Below are 23,723 nucleotides of genomic sequence, written 5' to 3'. Positions count from 1 at the left end.
CGGATGGGAGACCGCTGGACGAAGCCATGTCTAGGCACAGACCAGTTTGACTTAGACATAGTCTATGAATTCACCTAGCAAGCCTTTTGTCTTTAAAAAATAGCCTTTTGTCTGTTAATGATCTTCCATATGACAAACATATTTAGATTGTGTGTCTCTATGTGTGTGTGTGTGTGTGTGTGTGTGTGTGTGTTTGTGTATACACATGACTAAAATTATGGTGAGTCATATTAATTAATTAATTGATTAATAAGTTAATGTAACTGTCATTAGTAATTTATCTTGTACTATTTGATTTTCTATCAAAATTCTGCTTCTGCTTCAATACTTTCATCTGTACTTATCCCTTCCCATTGTCACTGCCTGTTGCTATGGTAAAAAGGAAAAAAAAAATCAAGTATAGTCACACCTTTTGAGGTGCAATGCCTGTTTCCAACCCATCTTGTACCTTCCCTAGTACTAACTGATATTTATCAGTGATAGTTACCTGTGACTGTAATGTTTATAAAGTTTTTATTGGCTCCTGATCTTTGTTTATATCTCAAGTTTATATCTCATCTGAGTTGGTCAACCTTGTTCTTGTCTTTAGGAATGGAAACTTACTGGTTCACAGGAACAGAACTCTCAGTGGAGCTGTTGAGTCGTTTGACAAGAGGACAGAAAACACATTTCCAGATTATTAAGTACACTTTAAAACAATTTCACTCAATTCAATCATGTCGTTTAACACTTTATTTCAACCACAACAAATGTAAACACACTAAATTCCCTCAAAGCTTCTTAAAAATCCCTATGAAACAAAAATAGAAAAATAGCTCCTGGTTTGAAACCGAGATGAGGGAAATTCATCACTGTAGTAAAGAAAAACAAATTGTCAACATTTACAAATCACTTTACTTTCAGAAGGGAATAGCATGAAAAAAAAAGTGTGAGCTCCCTCTCAACTCTTGGTACTGAAACATGTGAAACTGCTATACAAGGAAGAATCTATATTTACATAGAACGGCATGCTGTAAATAAGACTGAAATCACATTAATATTGGTGTTGAGAGCAGTTTAAGCACTTATGGTTTTTTTTCATTACTGTGAAACCTTTGCTAAAACGAGGACAACAAAAAATGGCTACTGGCAAACGGATCTCATGAAAGATCAATTTTTATTTTTTCTTCAGATACGCATAAAGAGTCCAAGTTTTTATCGTATCAAGAAAGTTAAAGAAAAGGGAAGAAGAGAAAGAAAGAAAAAATGAATGAATGAATGAACCTACCTATGAACAAACAAAAGGAAGGAAGAAAGAAAGAAAGAAAGAAAGAAAGAAAGAAAGAAAGAAAGAAAGAAAAAGACAGAAAGGAGGTTCAATTACAGAAAGACTGCAGTTCAGTTCAGTTTGAGCAACTGACAGGACGATTGATTGGTTGAGTATAGCTCTCACCTTATTTCTCGATTTCTCTAGTGTCATAACCAGAATCAAACTACAGCTATTGCACTTTGAATCATTTAGCAGAGCTTTTGAACAAATTTTTATAAATACTTGAACAGTCAAGGAGGACAGAGAGGAACCACAATACTTCAGCCTAGTCACTGAAACTCTCTCTTTGTACCTCAGTTGCAGCCAGCCCAGTGCTTCACCAAACACTGAGAATGAAACTAGAAACCATCATGGCTCTAAAGGCAATCAGATATCCAAATCGTAGGCCACATGCATACTCTCTTTGTTCAACATGTTCAGTGTTACGTAGCACTACACAATTACATTATAATCGTAAATAAACAAATATCATTTCTTGTCTTCAGTTGACCCAGTTATTCTGTCATTTTATCCACAGTGACATTAAAAATGAAATAAAATAATACCGCAGTGAAAACTCATTCAGTGTAACTGACTGGGGTGATGATCAGTGGATCTGAGTTTTCATTTCCATGGTTACGCCCTGGACAGAAGTATGGATAGAGTTTCTCAGTGAAATACTGACCAGTGAAAGTATATATGTGAGACTTGGCCATTACATCATAGAAGGAGACCACACCCTCCTCATAATCCACAAACACGCCCACCTTCTGGGGCTTCCATCTCAGGAGTAGTTCAACAGAAAGTGTCTCGTTAGCCTCATATACGTTTCCATTCCACAGGCCTACCGTCCAGTACCCATCCTCAGGATTCACTATAATGTCCCCTTTTCTCTTACATGACTCTGAAGCCACACCTAAATCCCACTCCGTTTTTCCTTTGACCTCGACCTCGTAGTAAAATCTACCTGCGGAGAAGCCTTCCTCTCCTAAGACGCTGACTAACTGATTAAACCTCTTTGGGTTGTCAGGGAGATTCTGTTGTGCGTCTCTGTGTTTCACTTCTTTTCCATCATCAGACATGATGAGATTCTGATGTGCTGTGTCAGCATCTAAAATCACATCCACTGTGAAAAATGAAGAGATATTTTTTTAAAGAACAAGATTGTGTGTTTTTAATACTATCTGTACATACAGTAGGTTCTGTAGAGGATATGCCTGTTCGAGTTTTCACTGTTACCAACAGCAACAAACATCATACATACGCAGCCTCCACACAACTCCACTAGCCTGACATCACATTGCTCTGTGTTTTATTTATTTCATTTTTCTTCCCCCTTTTTTGGGAGTTTTACTAAACATGCTTCATGAAGCCTTTCAGAGCCACGGTGTATTACAAGATGACTCATCATCTCTCACTCAGAGGAGCATTTTATATTTGTATTAACAGTAATTTGCGGAGTTGATTGCATTTATGATATCATATCATAGTACTTTTTATATATCTTTTGTGAGGAATTTTTTATGTGAAATACTGGTGTGTGGGATCATTGCCAAACAATAAACACTAGCTGTTCAGAGGGAATTAAAAGAAAACGTGTGTATCAAATAAACGAATGAAAATATATAAGATGACTTAAGACTGCTTTTGATTATAGAGCTTTTATGTAACTTTTATCCTCGGACCAAAGCATTACAGCCAGTACGCTCCGAGACGACTACAGCCTCAATGTTATACCCTTCACTAAATCATCTTTTTGTGATGGAAACTGATTATGAAACTATCCAAAGGTGAAATGAGACCTGCCTGCATGTATCTGTCGTCTCCTCTTAAACTCTGAAAACAGAAAAAAAGAAGCTTTGTGTTATTATAAGAGTAAAAACCCACACAAATATAGCCTTATAGAATATAAATAGATAATATGCTAAAACATGTTCAAACATGTCCAGACCTACCCTCTCGTGTTTCTTCCTCTTTTCTCAGTGCATATTCTGTAAAGGGAAACACTCACTATCACTTACAATATTCTCTATCTCAGTCTAATTCTGTTTCATAGTCATTTTCATAAATTCTCCGGAGTAGCTCAGTAAGTAAGTTACTATACATCAATATGTGATCCTGATAACTGGTCACAGAGAGTGAACTAAACTTAAAGTTAAATAAAGCATCGGTTTATGGTATTCACATGAATATACTATACAGTGCCCATCACAGACCTATTCACCTGGACCTTAGTACTAGAGAGACAGGAATTTCATATCTGAGAGTTTGAGGAATACCAATTGCCACAAGAACCCTAACTACTCAATCAAAACGTCTGACAAAATGACTCTGTCACTCTGCTCCACAGCTGGTGTCAAAGTATTATTTTTCACAGTGGATAGAAAACGGTAGAACTGACTGTATAAATGGATTGTCCCATTACACGTTGTGTTCTCTTGGTGTAATCATTTGCATGTTTGCAGGCTAAGCCCTGAAAACTCAGGCCTCAGAACACTGAACAACACTACAGGGACATGTCTGGTATCATCTGAAGACTAATGTAATGATCAGGACCACAAAACCTTATAACTGCTACAGGACTATTTGATATGTTATGGAGGTTTTAATACATCCTACATGACACTGTAATAAATTTAAGGGTGCAATTAATAGGAAATGATGGTGTGATCGGGTTGCGTGCCCCTCCCCTTTCCCGGCTGATCACCAAGGCCTACCTAGGTTTTTTTTAAATACTCCTCCATTCATCTAGATGTAAATCCACCAGTTCGAACATATGCACCTATATTGTGGAGCTCTTGTTCCTAATGATGGTGTCACACATTTCTCCAGATAAGTAGTCCCAGGCCTGTAATGACTCCTGAGATTCTCTCCATCTCCGTCTAATCTCAGTTGATCTTGGATGGAAAGGACTCCGTCTGTTGTGGGATTCAGACACGGTGCCTCTCTGGCAGTAAGAGCCAAACTCACTGCTCTCTTCTGGTTCTACATCAACACCAGATACTGATCCAGTAAATCTGCTTTGGCCTGTGTTCTGAACCCACATGAAAGGATCCTGTTCCCTTGTCGATGTTCTAGACGCCTTGGAAGACCTCACAGGAAGTCTTCAACTACATTCATGCTTGGAGTTAATCACAGTTTGTCGTCTGCTGGAGTATAACTATGGCTTAATTCATCTTTTCTTTGACATATTTGGCCTGATTGCTAATTTTAAACTGCTAGAATGATTCCACCATTCGGTACTAACTGTTCAGATACTTGTTTTGCATTAGAGATTTCTCCCCTTTCTTTCAAAATCCCATAATTTGTAGCCTGTTTCAGGGTTTGTTGGATTAGCATGCTGGACTGATAAAATGGACTGATACCAGTCCTGCAGTGCCTATATTTTACACTGACGACCTGTCACCAGCATCATAAACAGAAACTTCCAGAGCTTATTCTTCAACATTAAAACACCTCACTGTAAGAAAAAATTCATAATGTTCATAATTTCATAATGTTGTTATTAAAAAAAACAAAAAAGACTCACCATCATGTATAATCCTCCCAGTCTCTGGAGGCAAAACCAACGATTTGGAAAAAACAAGCAGATTATATAAAGAACAAATGAACAAATCGATAAGTGTTGATGAATACCACACATTAAAACATCCAAGTCTGACAAACACTGAGTTTATGAAAGTTTGATTATGTAGTAAAAACCACAAATCGCCAAACTTCTGACTCCCCCTCCCCCCTCCCCTTTTCCGGTCTGCATTTGACGGAGTCGAAAGTGGAGTCGAAACCAGCTGGTATTCGCTCAGTTATATAAACAGCACTGGGTTGGCAGATGAGCCTGTGTAGATCAAGGTTGTGCGTCTTTCGTCACCTTTCCATGTCCCTCCTCATTTTATGACGTGAGCTTTATATCGCTATTCTCTCAATCAAGTCACAATGTGTTAAAAGGACATATTTACCATACAGAACAAATCTATACAATTCTTTCCTGAAATTACATCTCCCTAACGTATATGGCTCAAACTAAATTGAAATATTCATATGATCTGTACAATGACCTAAACAAATATAATCATACAGATATTACACTCAGTTTGATGTCCTAATTACAGAACCAGGACCGTAAAAGAATCACCTTCCTGTATTCTTCTTAAAGACCCTGGGGAGAAAAGGGAGAAATTGGATAATGATGGCATGTACATGTGTTCTGAATGAAATTTCATATAAAGCCCAAACACAATTTCGTTAGAATTTGAATACTTTCAACAGATCTTATTGGACATAATGACTGAATGTATATGTCTACACTGTGTCTCTGCTTCTAACCCAGGGATATGTATGGCTTGGTTATAAATGGTAACATTGCAAATTATAACCAAATAACTTATATCCTCTGTAAATCTGCTGCTTTACCTGGTTATCAAGATGAAATGTGAATGAAATGCTTCCATAACTGCCAACTAGATAATATAGAAAAAAGACATCAAATGTAATATTTACCCTTCATCCTGTGAATGTAAAGGACCGTTATAATGACTCCAATAGTGATGACCAAAGCTAAAACTGTAACACAGGAGACAGTGATGCTCCATATGTGAAAAACTTTACCTGAAACGTACAGAAAAAAAGTGTTACTCACAACATGCACTGTAATATGCTTGTGCACACACACGCACACGCACACACGCACACACGCACACACGCACACATGCACACGCACAATTAGATGCTATGCTGAAACGAATGATGAAACTGAATAAAAATCATGATCATTAGGAGAGAGGGTTATGTATGGTAAGCTTTGTAAGCCTTTGTGTTGAGGGTACGCATGTAGGAGCTACTTGCTTGAGATGACAACGTCTGTCTCCATTAGGTAATGGCGCAGGAGTACTCTGCAGAAGAACCTGTTGGTGTTACCGTGTCGAGCAGTGACACGTCGCTTAACATGGAAACGCTCTGACTCTCTGAGGGTCTCCGTTTCTTCACCATGGAGAACCTCTCCATTGTTACCCAACCACAATACCTCTGGCTCTGGGTACCAGCCGTTGGTTTCACACTGTAGGATAAGACCCCCGTCGGTACTGTAACCTTCCATAGAGATCGCTGGGTGGCTTCCCACGGCTGTTAAAAGCAACGAGAGCAAGGCTGGTAGTCAGTAGTTACAAAAGAATTACAAAAATAACTCTAATGTAATAAAGACTTTAGAAATAAACACAAACCTCACCTTCAACTCTGACCTGAACAGTAGCATTGCCACTCGTGGTGTCTGACAGAACGACACACGTGTATTGTCCTTCGTCAGACACTTGGACTCTGCTAAGTTTTAACGAAGTGTTGCCTTTCAGAAGTTCATCTTTAAACAGAGCTGTTCTCCCACCGTAAGCCAGGCTCTGTTCTTCATTTCTGTCAGTGCCGTCTTGGTATGAATGCACTAATGGATCAATCGTATCAAGTCTAGACCACTTTACAATCATGTCCACGGCGTTGACGTTGGGTTTGAGATAACAGGGTAAAACCAGGTCTTCACCAGGCTCAACAACAAGAGGATCACCAGGGGCAACAACCCGAAACATTTCTGGAGAGAAATAAGCAAATAAAATAGATTCTCATCTCAGATATATACAGTGTATATATATATATATACTACAGCAGGGGGCAGAGCTTCCAAGAAGTGATAGCCAAGCGTTGTTTAGCCAAGCCTTTTGCTAACAGCTCCTTACTAGGTAAAGGAGCAGATCTGGGGGGTTCTCGGGCATAGAGTGTTTGGTGAACTGGGATGTTTTGATGCTGCCCCCCCCCTCCAACTCAAACATGTACACTCAGGTTTGTTGACGGTGGAGTGGGTGGCCGCCTTGTGTCCCAGAGTGCCCTCACGTCCATATTACCTTCTAGCTCTCCCTTTTAGCTATGCTGTAATAGCCAGTCTTGCTGGAATCCCTGCCTGCACTCAGCACATGGTGTACATTGTCCCTTAACCATTATGTGGAAATGAACATATCTAACAATGTCTCTCTTTCTCTCTCTCTCTCTCTCTCGGTCGAGCCACACATGCTACTCCTGAGATACCAGTGATCCTGACTCTTCCTGCCCTCTGGACCGATCCATCCTAGTATTACCATCTTTCATCCCCCTGTCAGCCTCCTGTCAGCTTTGCCATCCCCTTTGTTTGTGCTCTGTATTTACTTGAAATTGTAATTGCCTGCTGGGTCGGCATCTATTGCACACCTGTCTGGCCAAGAAGGGGTCAAGATCAAGATTTGGGGTTTTTTTTTCTTGCCCGCCATGAGGATTAAGTCAGGGGGTGTCGTCCTGTTTTGATTTTGATTGTTGTGACATGTAAAGCCCTTTGAGACTGTAAACAGTGACACTGGGCTCTAAATAAACTTGAAACTTGAAACTTGATGTATGTAGTGAACAAATGTTGAAACTTCTCCCTCTTGTAAACACCAGAAATGCATCTTAAGCACCCCCTCCTTTCAGTAGTGCTTCACCGATTTATCTTTCTAATTAAAGATTAAGCTTTTAGATTTAACCTTTGTCCGTAGCACGTATGGCTATCATGCGGCTTCCATAAAAGACATAAAGTTAATGATTAACGTCCAAAAAAATACAGGTCCCTGATTTCTCAGACCTGCTGTAGTATGCTTCCTAAATACTTATCACAGTTAGTGCTTTTTTTTACATATATGAACCTTGTTAAATTTTAAATATTGTCAGATTAGTAGCTGCACAGTTTGGATAACACACACTGTTCCTGTGTGTGGATATGACTGCAGCGTATCCCCATATCTGAAGACTATTTTTGAGAGACATTGTCAATAAAGAGCTGGGTACTAAACTCAGCAGAGAGAAGGAGAAAAGTGAGGTATAACCCCGAGCATTGCTCTAACTTTCTGAGACTCCAGTATGTGAACTTAGGAATATTAGGAATAACACACCTAACAGTACAAACTAATGGCTAGAATGCTTTCTACAGCGATGAATTAAAATAACATTCTCTGTTATTCCCTTTTTTTTGGTAATTCTGTTAACCTTTCACTATATTTGATTAAATATTTGTAATTAAGCATGTCTCTCCTCAGAATTCTATTTATGGCACCGTCACAACACTTGTAAAAACCACATATTTATGTTTAGTTGGAGATAACACTTCTTGGAAGCATTAAAATCTTGCACATGGTACATGCTCTCACTCTAAACGGGAATCGCATAACCCACAAATCAGCAACCCGGACCCTGAGAGCCAATTACAAGTCACTGAGATAGTATCAGGGGTAAATACAAACTGCTTTTACACGCATGTACAAGCACATGCTCTCTCAACCCCAAACCCCCTGCTCACGCACACACACACACACACACACACACACACACACGAGTAAATGCGTCAATTAATTTGTACCTGATATGGACACTGTAGTGCAATGAAGAAACAGAAAAACCAGACATGCCGACCTCATTCCTCAACAAGACGGTTCCATGAAATAGAAACTTAATACTTAAGGTTTTGTACTGAGGTTACAAAACAAAACAAACAAATTATTTACGTAGATTACAGTTCATTTAGGTTACTAAAAGGCTGCCCCTGAAAATACACATTTGTTTAAGGTTTCTGTATCAGAAGAAAATAGTCCCTACATGAGCTTTACTTTCACTCTGTCACGATGCAGTAAAACTCGTCAAACTGCCTTGTACACAGACACAAAGACAAGGAAATGAACACACACAGGCACACAGGCATACACACACGCACGCGCACACACACACATTCTTGCACACACACACACACGCACGCATGCACATACGCACACACACACACACACACACACACACACACACACACACGCAGTCAACTTTTTCTCCAGGGGTATATAGCATTGGATATATAAATGTTTTGACCCCCCCCGCAAACTGTTGTTTTTTAACCTCTTCTGGGGGGGTCCAAGTCTTAATTCGGGGGGTCAGACCCACCCCCCCCAACTCCACACCCCCCCTTAATTTGAACCATTATTTTTATACAAAATGTATATTAAAACACTAAATGAAATTCTTGGTAAGTTTCAGTGTTAACAATAGCAAATCGTAACATAAGTTCCAATAGTAGTCATTGATTCAACACAACAACTCTGTTTTTTCAAAGAAGGGACTTTCACAATACGCTTTCATAACGCTAATGAGAAAATGAAAAAGAAAAAAAAAACAGACAAACAGACTTATTGTTCTCAAGAAATTTCTTTGCAGCAGAAAGAGAAATACATTTTGTGTTTTAAGACGTGGAATGCTTTCGTATCAGTGGCCAGGTTCAAGCATTTAAAAACTGTGATAGAACAAAAATACACGACCACATGAATCCTAAAGCCAAGGATTGAGAAGTTACAGGTGAACATGAGGAGCATGTAGTACCCTCCGCACCATAACCCAGAGAAGAATCACGAATCACCAAATCCCCGCATTAAGGAACTGGTTCTCCAGCAACTGTCAGCGGAATGGTGAAAGTGTAAAGCATATGCATATGAGGTATGTGATAAACATTGTTCATGTTTCCTTGTTAGATGACACTGTCTCTGTATTTTTGAAGGTAACGTTATCACATTACGGTTATGAGAATGCTAGAGTGTAAATCTGCCTCAAGTTGAAACATTGTGCTAATAACAGTCCTGTTCACACAGTCAGGACCGTAGTGAATTTAAAAAGAGAGTAATATTCATATATTTTGTGATGAATCTATTGATGAATAGAGTAACCTGTAATGAGCTCTGTGTCTGCGTACAAATTTTTTATTACGTTTGTTTGCTAAGCATTATGAAAATGGTATTCTACGTCATCTCAAAACTATTCTCATCTTAATGACTCATGCCCGTCAAAGTGAAACAAAACACACGAAGAAAAATGATGATATTCATTTACTAACCAAGTGCATATAATATCCAATCCAGTGCATAGCTTTATTAATAAGTGCAAGAGAAAATTAAGTGCAATTAATAATGAAATGTAGACTAAGCAATGTATACTGTGTGCATATGCAATACATCTGATTAAACTTTTTTTTTTCATGATTAAATCTAAACATCAAAATAATGGATAAAGATATCAATTAAGGAAGCAAATACTGATCAAACTGAAAGACAGGAGGGTAGTTATAATAGGATAAGATGGAAGAACTAAAAAAATCTTTTTAATTGGAAGCGAAATTATAAGAAAAATAGACACAGGTCACTCTTTCTCTCTCTCTCCATACATCTCATTCCGGCGGTGGAGGTTACAGTCTGGGGAGCTGATCAGGCCTTTTTAATGATCTCAATGCAGCTGAAAAACTGGTGAAGACAAGGTGGAACATCTTCATGCTCTCATTTCTGTAGACAACGTAAAAAATTCAGATGGGGTGTTTGTGCATCCTGAAAATAGCTGAATATAACAATTGTCCATTCTATTACTCATACAGGGCAGCTAGTTTTCCTAAAAACTGATAGATGTTTACTCATTATGGTAAAAAAAAATGTGTGTTTCGTCACACAAGTAAGATTTGTTTAGATAACTCAACTTGAGCTTTCGTTGTGTAGTTATTTTTGTTTGTAGTTATTCAGCGTTCTTTAAATTGCTGAGCCGTTAAATTACGAACCAGCGCTCCATCAAAACAATAAGCGGGTCTTTGCCAAATTTCATTTACATACAGATGAATTATCCAGAATATTTTATGCTCGTTGTACATTAACGTTACACTGTCATCCAATTGCAAAACAAAAGACTTATTTAACTAACCAACAGCATATGTCCCAGCGATATGTTTACCCTAAGCTTCCCTTTTGTTCTCTCACTGCAAATAAAATATGAATATAAATACACACGTTAAAAACTGCGATCATTGAATGAAGCATTGTTTTAGGTCATGTTGAGGCAGAACAGGAAATCTTTACCGGAAATGAGAAGCACGCTCAGACTGGTACAGGTTGGGCGTCCCCTGTAAACAAAAAGAAAATGAACTCTTAACTCAGTTAAGATGGGAGCTGTTCGTTTCCTGACTGAATATGCAGCATGTACCTGTCTATTCATCTGCCCGATACATAAATTCAACAGCTCTGTGTCTTATTTTCATATGATACTGACATTATGATTATGTGTAGAATATATTAAAAATTTGATCCTACGTATTTACAAAATTGTCAATAATCAGGAGAAAGAGACACTCACCATGATTTTTCCCCCACAGACCACAAAACCCTGACAAAAAAGAAAGACAAAAATGAGCACATAGTTTTTTCTGCAAAGGGATACACAATACAGTATGTCTGTAATCTTCACTAATATAACATCATTCGTCCTTGTGCCCTGTCAGCTGGCTTTTGACAATCGATGTTTTGTGCCATTTTGAATGAAGGGAAGCATCAGGACAAAGATAGTTTTGCGATGACATGAAATACCATTTTCAAAAATGTTGCTCTGGCACATTCCAAAAATAAATAAATAAATAAATAAAAGAAAATGATGTGAGAAACTCACGTTTCCACATTCTGCGGAGTGTTGGTTTGGCGTCCTCTGTGAAAGAACAAACGAAATGACTCATGAGAGACAGACAACTGCCTGATCCATAATTGATTTTTCTAATTATAATTATCATTTTCTAATATAGTTTTTGCTACATAAGCCTACATCTCAGTCTATTTATCATTTTGATACATTGGTCATTGTTGCATGGCTCAAGAAGAAAGAATATTTCAAGATGCTATTTTATGGTTAATTAACACTGTTTTGAATTTCCAATGAGCTTAACTTGAATACAAGGTTCTGTGGCAAAGCTAAAGCATGTTCAGGGTATAAAATGGACTCACCATTTGGGGTCCCTCCCTCTCTGAGCGCAACACACTCTGTAAACAAACGTGACGACAGCGTACAAACAAACTTAATTACAAATGGTATAACTGTAAATAGCGTTTCATGAATATATTACACGTCCAGTTAATCTCATGAAATACAATATTTGACTTCTCTTTCTCTTATTTCAAGATACAATTATTTCTCTGATGGAACTGTGGAACAATATTCACGTTACAGCACAGCCTTATCAGATGTCAAGCAAAAATGTAATAAGTGAAAGCAATGTAGTAGACTTTTGGTTTTTATGTTACATGTTTTGCAACAGATAAACGTGATGAAAATCCAACGCTCGGGGACAGAAATCATTACAGGTTACTCTCTTCATCAGAAGGTTAATCATAAGATATATGAATATTACTCCCTTTTTAAATTCACTACGGTCCTGACTGTGTGAACAGGACTGTTATTAGAACAATGCTTCACCTTTAGGCAGATTTACACTCTAGTACTCTCATAACATTGACATGAAAATATTACTTTTAAAAATACAGAGACAATGTCGTCGGACAAGGAAATCAGTCACTCACCATCACGATGTGCCTCTGATTTCTGAGGTTCTGGAAACAAAAAGAAATTGTTGTTTATCACAAACTTCACATGCATATGCTTGACATTTTCACTATTCCACTACCAGCTGTTGTAGGATCAGTTCTGCCATGCAGGGTTTTGGTGCAGAGAGCACTACATAATCCTCATGTTTACAGTGTAACTTTCTCAGTCCTTGGCTTTAGGATTCACATAATCATGTATTTTTTGTTCTCTAACAACCTTTAATGATTGGCATGAATCTGGCCACTTATCTGAAAGCATTTTGTACGTTAAGACACCAAATGCAAATCTCTCTCTGCAGTAAAGAAATTCCTTAAGACCAATGTGCCTACTTGTCTTGTTAACTTCTTGTATCGTCAAGACAAATTGTCTTATTAGTTTTATGAAAACAGATGGAAAGATTTCATGTTGTATTAAAGAGTTCTGTCTTTGAAAAACAGAGAACTCCTATGGTGAATCCATAATTCCATGTGAAATTTTTGCCAAAGCAAACATAAAACTTTTAAGAATGGGCATATAAACTTGAGAGTTACCTTGCACTGTGTAACAGCCCTGCAATGCTATAGTGATGCCAATGAGTGAGACCACAACCCCGATTACGATACACCAGGTTTGAACAGCTTTACCTGAAAAGGAAAACAATAAGTTATTTACAAAGTGTATCATTACTAACTCACTGTCTAAATTTGAGTAAATGTTAATGTTTATAGGAGCATTTGGAGGTTGTGAGACTGAGGTAAGGAACTACAGGCAGATCGTCTAAGAACCATATTTATGATAGAGGTATGATAATTATAACCAGTTGTCAGTTGCTATAATACATTGGCTCATTTGTGGAAGGTTTTTCTTCATGACTAGTGTTCGAGAACTCAGTAATAAAGAAAGAGAAAGAAAAAAAAAACAGATTAGTATTGTGAGGTATTCTGCCATTGTGTACTGCACTATGTGTTATGTAATAGGTCATAAGATCTATTCTTTTGTTTTGAGCCAAAGGTTCACACCCTTAAATATTATGCCACAACAATGACAAGTTGTCTTGTCTACATTCCTATTAATTAATGTACCACTAGATTATGGAAATGTCAGTTGAGTTTCTTTTTAATTTCCTTTAAACAGAAAGAGAAGAAATTTCAAGGATTCTACCACCATTAATATAAATTTTGGAGTTGAATGTGATGGCATACTTGTTGTCGTGACACCCGCCTCCATCACGGAAGCTCCGACTCCGTCGGTTTGACCAGCTTTGAGTGTCCCTGTTGCTCCAGCAGGAAGAACGTAACCGAAATCAAATCAAATCAAAATACCTTTAAGTTTTTAACAAGTTTGTTTCTTTATGAAAACACTGTGCGAATAAATTGCTAAACACAGAATATCTGGAAAAAATTCATAACTCTCACCTATGACACTGAGCTGGACAGTAATTTCACCCGACCAAGTGTCAGACCGTATCGAACAAGTGTAGCTCCCCTCGTCAGAGATCCTCACACTGGAGAGTTTCAGTGAAGCGATGCCTTTCTGCAGTTCCTCCTTAGACAGCGTCGTTCTTCCTCCGTACGACTGCAGCTGCTGCTCATTTTTGTCTCCGCCATCTTGGTACAGATGCACCAGGGACTGTCCACGCGACCACTGCACCGTCATGGCCTCGGCGCTGACGCCGGGTTTGAGGCCACAGGGCAGAACCACATCCTCACCGGTTAGGGCAACCCGCGGATGAGCAGGGCCAACAACCTGAATCTCTGTACACAAACACACACACACAAACAGTTAAAAACAGATGTTAACTGCACAGTGTTTACCTTTTGTTTGCCCTGCTAATTACATTACAAGTAATTTAGCCATTGAAACATTTTGCATGAACTTGCTAAATAGAGTTTTAGTCTTTCAAAGTTTTAATAACTGTAGACATACACCCTCAGATATGTTAGTTTATATGAAAACGTACCTGATCTGGATACTGTAGTACCCAACAGAAACAGAAGAATCACAGGAAGGCTCACCATATTGGAATAATAATATAATAAATCCAATAAACTGCAAAACAGAAAAATAAAAACGTTAAGCTTCAGAAGTAAGATTTGTTGTACCAGTTGTGAAAAATACAAACACGCACAAACCAAACCAAACCAAACCAAAACAAAACAAAACAAAACAAAACAAAACAAAACAAAACAAAACAAAACAAAACAAAATCCCCCCAAACACTTTCACTTTCACTTTGAGTCGCATATGAGTCAACACAGACACAGAAGTCACAGTGAGAGGTGTGGCTTTAAAATGTGTGTGGCAACACAAAGAGCTGGAAAGCACCTTAAAATATGCACTTTTCCTTTCAAGAGAACGGTCTCCCTTATTGATAGACAAGCTAATTACAACCATTATCCTGTAGTTTGTCAGTACATCAGAAGGGTTTTCTTTTTTTTAATTAAACATATCACACCCTGATTCTCTCTCTTCTCCCTTCTCTGGTCACTCTGTTAGGTTTGTTTGTTCTCTTCCTGGTTTCTTCGTTAACCTTGTTAGTCAATCATTAGTCACATCTGTGCTTGTCAATCTAGTCTTGTTCTGTTTCTGTAGAAATATTCCACGTTTTCCCTCGTCCAGTTGTCTGGAATTGCGTGGTCAATGTGTCTTGTATACCTGTTGTGTGTATACCATACGAGATCCATGAGATCCTTTCTTTTGGTTGATATAACTAAAGTCTTTGAAATTGTCCAGACAACAAGGAACATTAAGTTTTCCTTGCCTCAATATTGTTGTTTCAACTAAAGACATATTATTGTTTCAACTAAAAATTGCAAGTTGAAACAATTACATTACACATTACATGCACTATATTACCACCCACACTGTAAAAAAAAGGATTTGGGGCTTTAGTCAGGTGGACTAGCGCAATCAAGCTGAGGGAACTCATTGAACATTTCAACAAAATGTGATGAGTTACAACAACTCCAACTTGAAAAAAAGACTCGAAAACTCAAAATAATGTGTTCGGTTAACTTCAGAACAGACGTCAGCCTCGGCATTTTGTGTTACACGCATGCGCCCTCAATATGACGCCATTACACACAGGCACATTGTTGCTCAGAAATCCAGACTAAACATGAAATATGCTTCAAAAGTTGTGGTGACAGGCTGTCTGAACCAGAGACTAGATGATTAATTCACAATGTTTACTGATGAACTGGCTAGACTAAAGTTAAATGTACTTAATGATGTTTGAACATATACTGTAACAGGGTTCTGTTGCTGTTACTTCCTGGTTTGTACAGGGCTTGCTGGGAGTGGAATTTTGTTTTATAGTAATGTTTGTTGAAGAGTTTTCTTGCTTAAGAAGATTACTGTTCTGTAATATGTTTTGTGTGTGTGCTTGTTATCTGTGGTTTATCTACTCAGGGAATGACTTGAATGTGTATTACTGTGTGGAAGTTACCTAGTGCATATGGATTTTTCTCAGTGGCGTCACATTTACATGTTAAAGATGTAAGTTAACTGTAACATGTGAAAAGGCAATGAGTAATGCGGTGATGTGTGACACATGTGCACCAAAAAGAGTTGTGGTAAATGACATTCTTGACATACTTGTCTTCTTGGCGGTATTACGATGCTTATGAAATATGATAAATTGTAGATGTGTGGAAGTCAATTGAGCTACTCTTGAGAAGAGAAACACTGTTCTTCTCAAAGAACTGAAAAGAGGAAGACATTTTATGTAGAGGAAACTTGATTCACATTTGTACAAATCTGATAGACCTAAAATAAGATCACCCAATGTCTTTCTCTTATCTAAACTTTTCTAGTCCAAATGATTTGACACAGGAAGTTGAGCCAACAAACTGCAAGTTGTACGAACTAATTTAGGCCTAAGTGTTCTTGATGCTACATGTTGACATAACTTGGTCAAAGCAAAAAGATGACTTGAGTGGGTTGAGTCAACCAACCCTTTTTTACGGTGTAGAAAAGGGCTTTTGTCATGTTAGCTAAAGCGATAAGAGAACTAAGATATTTAAGGGAACCAAGTCAGTTTCTTTCAAAGTTAATACAACAAGCTGTATGTAGTTAAACTGAGTAAGATCTTAGTCAAGACAAATTTAAAATACACATTAATACAACTACAAACGTACAAGTGCAAATGAATTGCTTGTTGAGTTAACGTAAACTTCGGAGTTAACTCAATGCATCTCCATGCTCAGATGAATTGATATGATGTATAATTTCAAGTCATATTAACTAAAGATAATGTTGCTTTAATAAAAAGTCTTCAGTTGATAGAACACTGTCTGATTTAGAGCATTAGTCAGATTAACGTACTATCTTTATTTGATTCCGCTTGATTGCCTGCATTACTGTGCTAACTCACCATATGATTTTCATAGAACTTAAAATTTTAAGGCAACCAGGTTACTCACTTTTTTAAAGTTAAAACAACAAATCATTTTTTACAGTGTACGTGCGTTTTAAACCGACAGCATTTTAACAGGAAAGAAGGGTGCGGCTGGGTGGGCGCGTGCACACACACACACCAAAGCCACCACACTTGTCAGTTGTCGGTGTATGTCGCAGTAGCAATTTTTTCCACTGACCCACAGGCGCACCTCAGTGATAACTGATAAGTCGGTCAAACGAAGCCAATGGCTAAGATTTAATTCCTAAAAAGAACGCGCATGGGTCGGTGGTGTGGAAATGACTCGGTTTACGGAGGGATGACACTCAACAGAGTATTGTCTTGTGCAAATTATGCCGTAGAAACACCGCAACTAAAGGAAGCAGCAACAACATCGCCCAGTACAATTTGCTGAATACAGCGAAGAGGAACAGACCGCTTTTGCTAAGGGTAAAAGCTCTCCGTCTGTCGGAAAGCAAGCAAGCAGCGTCATAACACAAAAATAGTTAAAGGTGGCAAGAAATAAGTTGGAAGCAACTGACTTCGACTACTTAGATATACTGTTAGATATTTACTATTTAGATATGCAGTATACTATATCACCCAGCCCTAACTGTACGTGTATATATACACTGCACACCTATATAATCATTGTAATTTGTGGCACATTTGCTGAATATGACAGAATCCATAGTCATCAATGATAATCAAACATGCCCGTTCTTTTATCATTAAATTCAGATGAAAACATTTTGAAACAGGCAACACAAGAAGCAACACAAACAATCCAGAAAGTTCTGCATCATCTCTCAAATGAGAAAGTACCTGGCAGGGAAGTTGAAACGATGTGGTGATGCAGGAGAGAAGTCATGCAAGCAGATTTCATAATATCTCGATGTGAGGTACACATAAAAAAATAGTGTAACTCTAGAGGCACTAGATAAAAATCCAAAAACAGGCAAACAAATAAAGAAACTAATTCCACAGGAAACTGCTCTGTTCACGACTGAGATACACTTGAAAAACACAGCACTGTGTGTGAGGCTCGAAAATGTTTGTGAGTGTGTGTGTGCGTTTCACTTTCGTTCTCTCAAATAGCTTTTCACACGTCACTAAAGAACTCAAAGGCCATTTGTTAAACAATGTGTGATCTCCGCCTTTCGGATTTCAGACAACACGCACACACACACACACACACACACACACAGGCACACACACACGCGCAAACACAGGCGCGCGCGCGCACACACACACTGTGGGTGAAATTCTCAGCCTGGGCCAAATGAGACTGAGTCCCAACGCCACACGACACCTGTTCTGTGACAAAACAACAGGAGTCTAACAATGAGTCAGATGCAGTGTAAGTTTATTGTATAGTTCAAAAGACATACAACAAACTGAGTCAGGTCCCGGGGAGTGACTGACTCCATCTCACAAAGCACCGGCCTTTATACACGTTTTCTTGAAAAAAGATACACATTCCTTAGTCTCTTTGTATGTAGGGCACCTCGGCCAGCCTGTCTTCACAGACTCCTCTTATCATCATTATTTTCTAGCTCCTTTTACTCCTAGCATAAGTTGTCACCAATAGTTACTGCCCTGCTAAGACGTACCATGAGACCTTGAACATTTCGCCATCTGCCTGCGTTGTTAATGACAACAACACTCTGGCAGGGGCTCCTTCCTTATCTCACAGGCAGTCCTTAAGAGCCTCACTGACCTCTTCTTTTTGAACACAGAGAACGTGATATTTCTTGTAATAAAAAAGATTGTATAGTTATAACTTTTAATATAAATGATTACATTGATTCACCCCTATAATAATGAATACATTGTGGTTACATTGTTTATCATGGTTACTATGGTTAGCTTAAAGGAGAGTAATAATTTTCCAACAACACACACACACACACACACACACACACAAACTGCATAATAGCTCTATCTATTCTATGTGACCAGTATGTCACACAAAACAGATGTAGTAATATTGAGAGGTTTTGCCCTTCAGTGAGGATTAAGTTCCCATAAACCATGTGACTTCACGTGTCTGTTTACGAGGATGACACTCAACAGAGTATAAAGTATGCCCCAACTAAAGGAAGCGGCAAGACGAATTTTTTTCACCACCTCAAACAACATCGCCCAGTACAATTTGCTAAATACAGCGAAGAGGAACAGACCGCTATTGCTACGGATAAAAGCTCTCCGTCTGTCGGAAAGCAAGCAAGCCGCTTCGCTTTCAAGAGTTGTGTCATATCACAAAAATAGTTAAAGGTGGCAAGAAATAAGTTGGAAGCAAGTGACTTTACTTTCATACTTTACAACAGCACGTGTGCTGTGTGTGCAATTGTCTTATGTTTATTATTGTTTTAAAATACTACTTAGATATACGGTTAGATATTTACTATTTAGATATAGCCTACAATATGCTCTGTTTTTGGTGTTACAAATAAACACTGACACGTTAACATCATACTTTATTAAGGTTTTCATCATGTTGTATCTGACGTATATCGCCATTTCTCTTAAGCATATCGAGATATGAGTTTTTTTAGCCATATCGCCCAGCCCTAACTGTACGTGTATATATACACCGTACACCTATATAATCACTGTAATTTGTGGCACATTTGATTGAACTCCAAGTGTAGCACACGCATAAAAACAAAATATTCACAAATTATGACTGCTATCTTTTTTATGAGAACGCTTTATATTTAAGGGGACATACTACTAGTTTTCTTCTAAACAACACGAATTCGCTTCTTTTAAGTTGCTTGGCATAAGAATGTTTGCTAAATAAACAAAACAGTAACTATAGAGCTAGACATGGTCACTGCACACCGAAAGCGGTTGCAAAACCCTATGTGTTGCCATGTACACTGTGTATGAGAATTGAACCTTAAGAGTTTACAGAGTTAAAGGGTTGAAAAGTTCCATTTAAATTGCACATAATGTAAATGCTTGTGTTGAACTGTGAGGAACTCCATTTGGCTCTGTCTGCCTCCTTCATGTGATCTTTCAGTATTATTCTACACGCAAACCTGTTAGTGATATTGTCCTGTACAGAAATAGTGTCAAAAAATAGTATCATGAAATAGTGATACATTGGTTCAGGGAGAAACTCTCTTTATTTCTGAGTTTATCTGTGTCTTTAGTAGACAGAACTTTTTAAAACACTGGCCAGCCACATTAATTCAAATTCAGGATCCCAGGTTTCAGTTTCATATAGTAGACTAACCTCTCCTTGTTTACTGTGCATTTCCATAGAGATTACTGGGTGGATTCCTATGACCATTACATTTCAAACAAACAAAAGGAGTTTCGGATTTAAACAAAAAAAAGTCTGTTCTTAAAATACTCTAGGCATTTCAGATAATTACGAAGCAGATATGTCATAACTCATGTGCTGAATTTTGACTCTTGTTTACAAGCATCTGTATGGTATGATGCAACATTTTGACTGTTTTCATCATAAAAACAAGAACATAGCCCAATGCCCCCCCCCCCAAAAAAAGAAAGAAAAAACAGAAAGTGAACAGAAGGGAATTTTAGGATTGTCTAGAATATGTGGTGAGCAGGACGGTGAGCTTAACTGATAGATTAGTAAACAGTAAACAAAACAGAAACCAAAAAACAAATCAATGAGGTCAACCCAGGGTTGTAGTCCACCATTCCTTGGTAAGTGTCTGGTGGAGCACTCATAGTGTACATGGGTGCCAGCTGTTTGATATGGTCTGCCAATGGAACTATTGATATGGAACTATCATAAAACCTGTGCCTCGTGAATGGGGTTGTCAAGGGATATTACAAGGAACTTGTGGATCACCCACATACCGAAGAACAATCAAAATTTTTGGATCCAGTAGTGTCATACCTTGTGTATTCATCACGCCAGTGTCCATTCTCATAGCTTCAGTGCTGTTCTATTTACTCACCCATGTGAGACGGATAAACCAGTAAAACAGGCAAATAAGCCCGCACAGGCTACAGTGTTACCAGATCCTGTGACAGAAGAAACATATCAGTTAGATGTACAATATGTTAGTAAAAATGAACAATAAACTTCTATTAATTGGATATATTTATGCATATTTTTAAAACAAACGTAAGTTCCACGTGTGTGTTAAACGGATCACAAATGTAATTAAGTATTTTTCTATGCGTATACATTTGATGATGGAGAGTATCTTGTTGACTTTCCTGAACATACAATAATAACGCTGATATTCAAACTACCCTGCTGTAGCCTCCTGTCATTTCACTGATCCTCAGATTCTCTCCAGCACTCCTTGTTTGAGCATTCTCTGTTTTATTCTGTGTACTGTATGTCTGTTTCAGGTCATTAAAGAAAAGCAATTTGTAAATGTTGAAAGAAAGAAAATGTTATGTTGTTGCTGATGTGTACTTGTACAAGACTTTTTTTTCTTGTCATTATTCCCTAAACAATACAGTATAACAACTATTTACACAGCATTTACAATGTATTGGGTATTATAAGTCATCTAGAGATGATTTAAAGTATACGGGAAGATGTGTGCAGGTTATATGCAAATACTACGCCGTTTTATAGACTTGAGGGACTTGAGCATCTGCGGATTTTGGTATCCGCTGGGGGTCCTGGAACTAATCCCCTGCAAATACTGAAGGCCGACTGTAATGTGTTAAGAAAAAATGCCATGAAAAAATTAACTGAAAAATGTCTTGCACTTTTAAATGCTAAAGTTTCTCAGTAGAAGCTGAAGCGTGTGAAAGGCAATCTTGCTTTAAGGCTTTTATGTATCAAGTGGTGGTTTCATGTGTAATACTGTTAAGCTATTTTTGCTAGACTCCTTTTGTTTAATTTAGCGGTCGGGATGAGGATCAGCACCTCCATGTCCGAGGCCATGGTCCTATGCCGGAAAAAGGTGGCTTGCCCCCTCCGAGTTGGGACTGAGTTTCTGCCTCAAGTGGAGGAGTTCAAATATCTCGGGGTCTTGTTCACGAGTGAGGGTAAAATGGAGCAGGAGATCGACAGGTGGATCGGGGTGGCGGCGGCAGTCATGCGGTCGTTGTACCGGACCGTCGTGGTGAGGAAGGAGCTGAGCCAGAAGGCAAGGCTCTCAATTTACCAGTCAATCTTTGTTCCAACCCTCACCTAGGGTCACGAGCTCTGGGTAGTGACCTAAAGAATGATACAATCGCGGATACAATCGGCGGAAATGAGCTTCTTCCGCAGGGTGGCTGGGCGCGCCCTGAGGGATAGGGTCGATCTCGGACACTCGGGAGGAGCTTGGAGTAGAGCCACTGCTCCTCCGCATCGAAAGGAGCCAGTTGGCACCTAGTCAGGATACCTCCTGGGCGCCTCCCTGTGGAGGTTCTCTGTGCACGACCAACTAGGAGGAGACCCTGGAGAAGACTCAGGACACGTTGGGAGAATTATATATCTTGGCTGGCCTGGGAACGCCTTGGGATCCCCCAGGAGGAGCTGGTGGATGTAGCAGGGGAAAGGTATGTCTGGGTTACTCTTCTCAGCCTGCTGCCACCGCGACCCGGTCCCGGATAAGCAGCAGAAAATGATATGATATTTTTGCTATTAGGTCTGTACCACAAAAGTTTTTAAATCAAACAGAAAAATGATGAAGAGTTTTTAGTGCCTGTAGGGCGGATTTTTTGCTATATATATACGTCTTCAGGGCTGATTTTTACTACTGGGGAAGGCAAACAAATTTGCACCATAAACAAATGTACTTTTTTTCAGTTGAAGTAAGACAGGTAAGATTTTCCAATTTAAAAGTATGATAACAAATATTAAAAGAGACATAGTAAATGTTAGGCATATTGAAAGAATTTTGTTTTTCCTGAAAATCATAGTCAGAGAGTTTTCTGATGTCTCCATGTGTCAGGGCGTGGAGTGGTGCAGGACCCAAACGCAAGACACATTGATGGTGGTGACAAAAAGGAGGACTTTACTTGCAAAATGTTGATAAATAAACTGGTGCAAACAGGAACAAAAACCAGTAACCAAAAAAAAAAAGGGGCAGCCTAACAGAGCACATACTAACACAAACAACAATGGACAAGGCAAACACAAGGGTTTAAATACAGAAGGAGAACTAAACAGGTCAAACAGGATTGGTTCGAATTAACAAGGTTAATAAATAGAATAAAAAGGATCAGGTGAGGGGCGGAGACGGACACAGAACAGGAGCACAAGACATATCAAAACAAAAGTCCAAAATGAGGTGCAGGCTGTGACGCTATGGTCCTGATATTATTCTGCAGGCTGTAGAGCTTTTGCCATTCATTTGATTTGCCCTTAATTCCAATGTTTCTCTTCTGTTGTAAAGTAACCAGCAAATAATTACAAATTGCACATGACATCGTTTTTGTATTAATTTTATTCATAGAAAAGTGAAGAGAACAACATCAAACTAAATGTTAAACGAAAACTTTTGCCTTCTGCTAATACATTGTATCTACTTCTGCCTTCTACATCTGATGAAGGAAAAAAATCAATCCCATTTACAAATAAGTTTACCAGTTCATATTTGATGATCACCACACATGCAGTGACCAACATCTCAAAAAAAAAAAAAAGCAGCCATGTTAAATCATGCTAAATCATGTACAATGTCAAATGATGTACAGTAC

The 23,723-nt window shown here is 38.5% G+C and overlaps 1 protein-coding gene and 1 long non-coding RNA gene across 2 annotated transcripts; both read right to left on the bottom strand.

Moving 5' to 3' along the window:
• Window positions 1-11,199: 11,199 nt before the first annotated feature.
• On the bottom strand, window positions 11,200-11,819 carry LOC115816527 (uncharacterized). Its single transcript, XR_004025409.1, has 3 exons — window positions 11,783-11,819; window positions 11,474-11,503; window positions 11,200-11,243 (listed from the first exon to the last, which is right to left on the bottom strand). It is a non-coding gene; the product is annotated as an uncharacterized LOC115816527 (long non-coding RNA).
• A 197-nt stretch (window positions 11,820-12,016) lies between these two features.
• LOC115816257 (myelin-oligodendrocyte glycoprotein) lies at window positions 12,017-18,144 on the bottom strand. The gene is made up of 7 exons (XM_030779223.1): window positions 17,913-18,144; window positions 14,649-14,737; window positions 14,104-14,442; window positions 13,891-13,968; window positions 13,240-13,332; window positions 12,685-12,714; window positions 12,017-12,147 (listed from the first exon to the last, which is right to left on the bottom strand). The coding sequence occupies exons 2-7, from the start codon at window positions 14,704-14,706 to the stop codon at window positions 12,017-12,019; spliced, it is 729 nt and encodes a 242-aa protein (XP_030635083.1). The 5' UTR covers window positions 14,707-14,737; window positions 17,913-18,144.
• Between the last annotated feature and the right edge of the window lie 5,579 nt (window positions 18,145-23,723).

Source organism: Chanos chanos, chromosome 7, assembly GCF_902362185.1.
Source record: "Chanos chanos chromosome 7, fChaCha1.1, whole genome shotgun sequence".
Taxonomy (NCBI): domain Eukaryota; kingdom Metazoa; phylum Chordata; class Actinopteri; order Gonorynchiformes; family Chanidae; genus Chanos; species Chanos chanos.
This window is presented reverse-complemented; position numbering and strand designations above follow the sequence as displayed.

What these genes read in the sequence shown, in the direction of transcription:
- LOC115816257 (XM_030779223.1), bottom strand. Translation starts at nt 14,706, where the DNA reads ATGGTGAGCCTTCCTGTGATTCTTCTGTTTCTGTTGGGTACTACAGTA. An exon ending in TGTCCAGCTCAGTGTCATAG is followed by an intron (nt 13,969 to 14,103) that starts GTGAGAGTTATG and finishes TTCTTCCTGCTG; the next exon opens with GAGCAACAGGGACACTCAAA. An exon ending in GGGCTGTTACACAGTGCAAG is followed by an intron (nt 12,715 to 13,239) that starts GTAACTCTCAAG and finishes TTTTGTTTCCAG; the next exon opens with AACCTCAGAAATCAGAGGCA.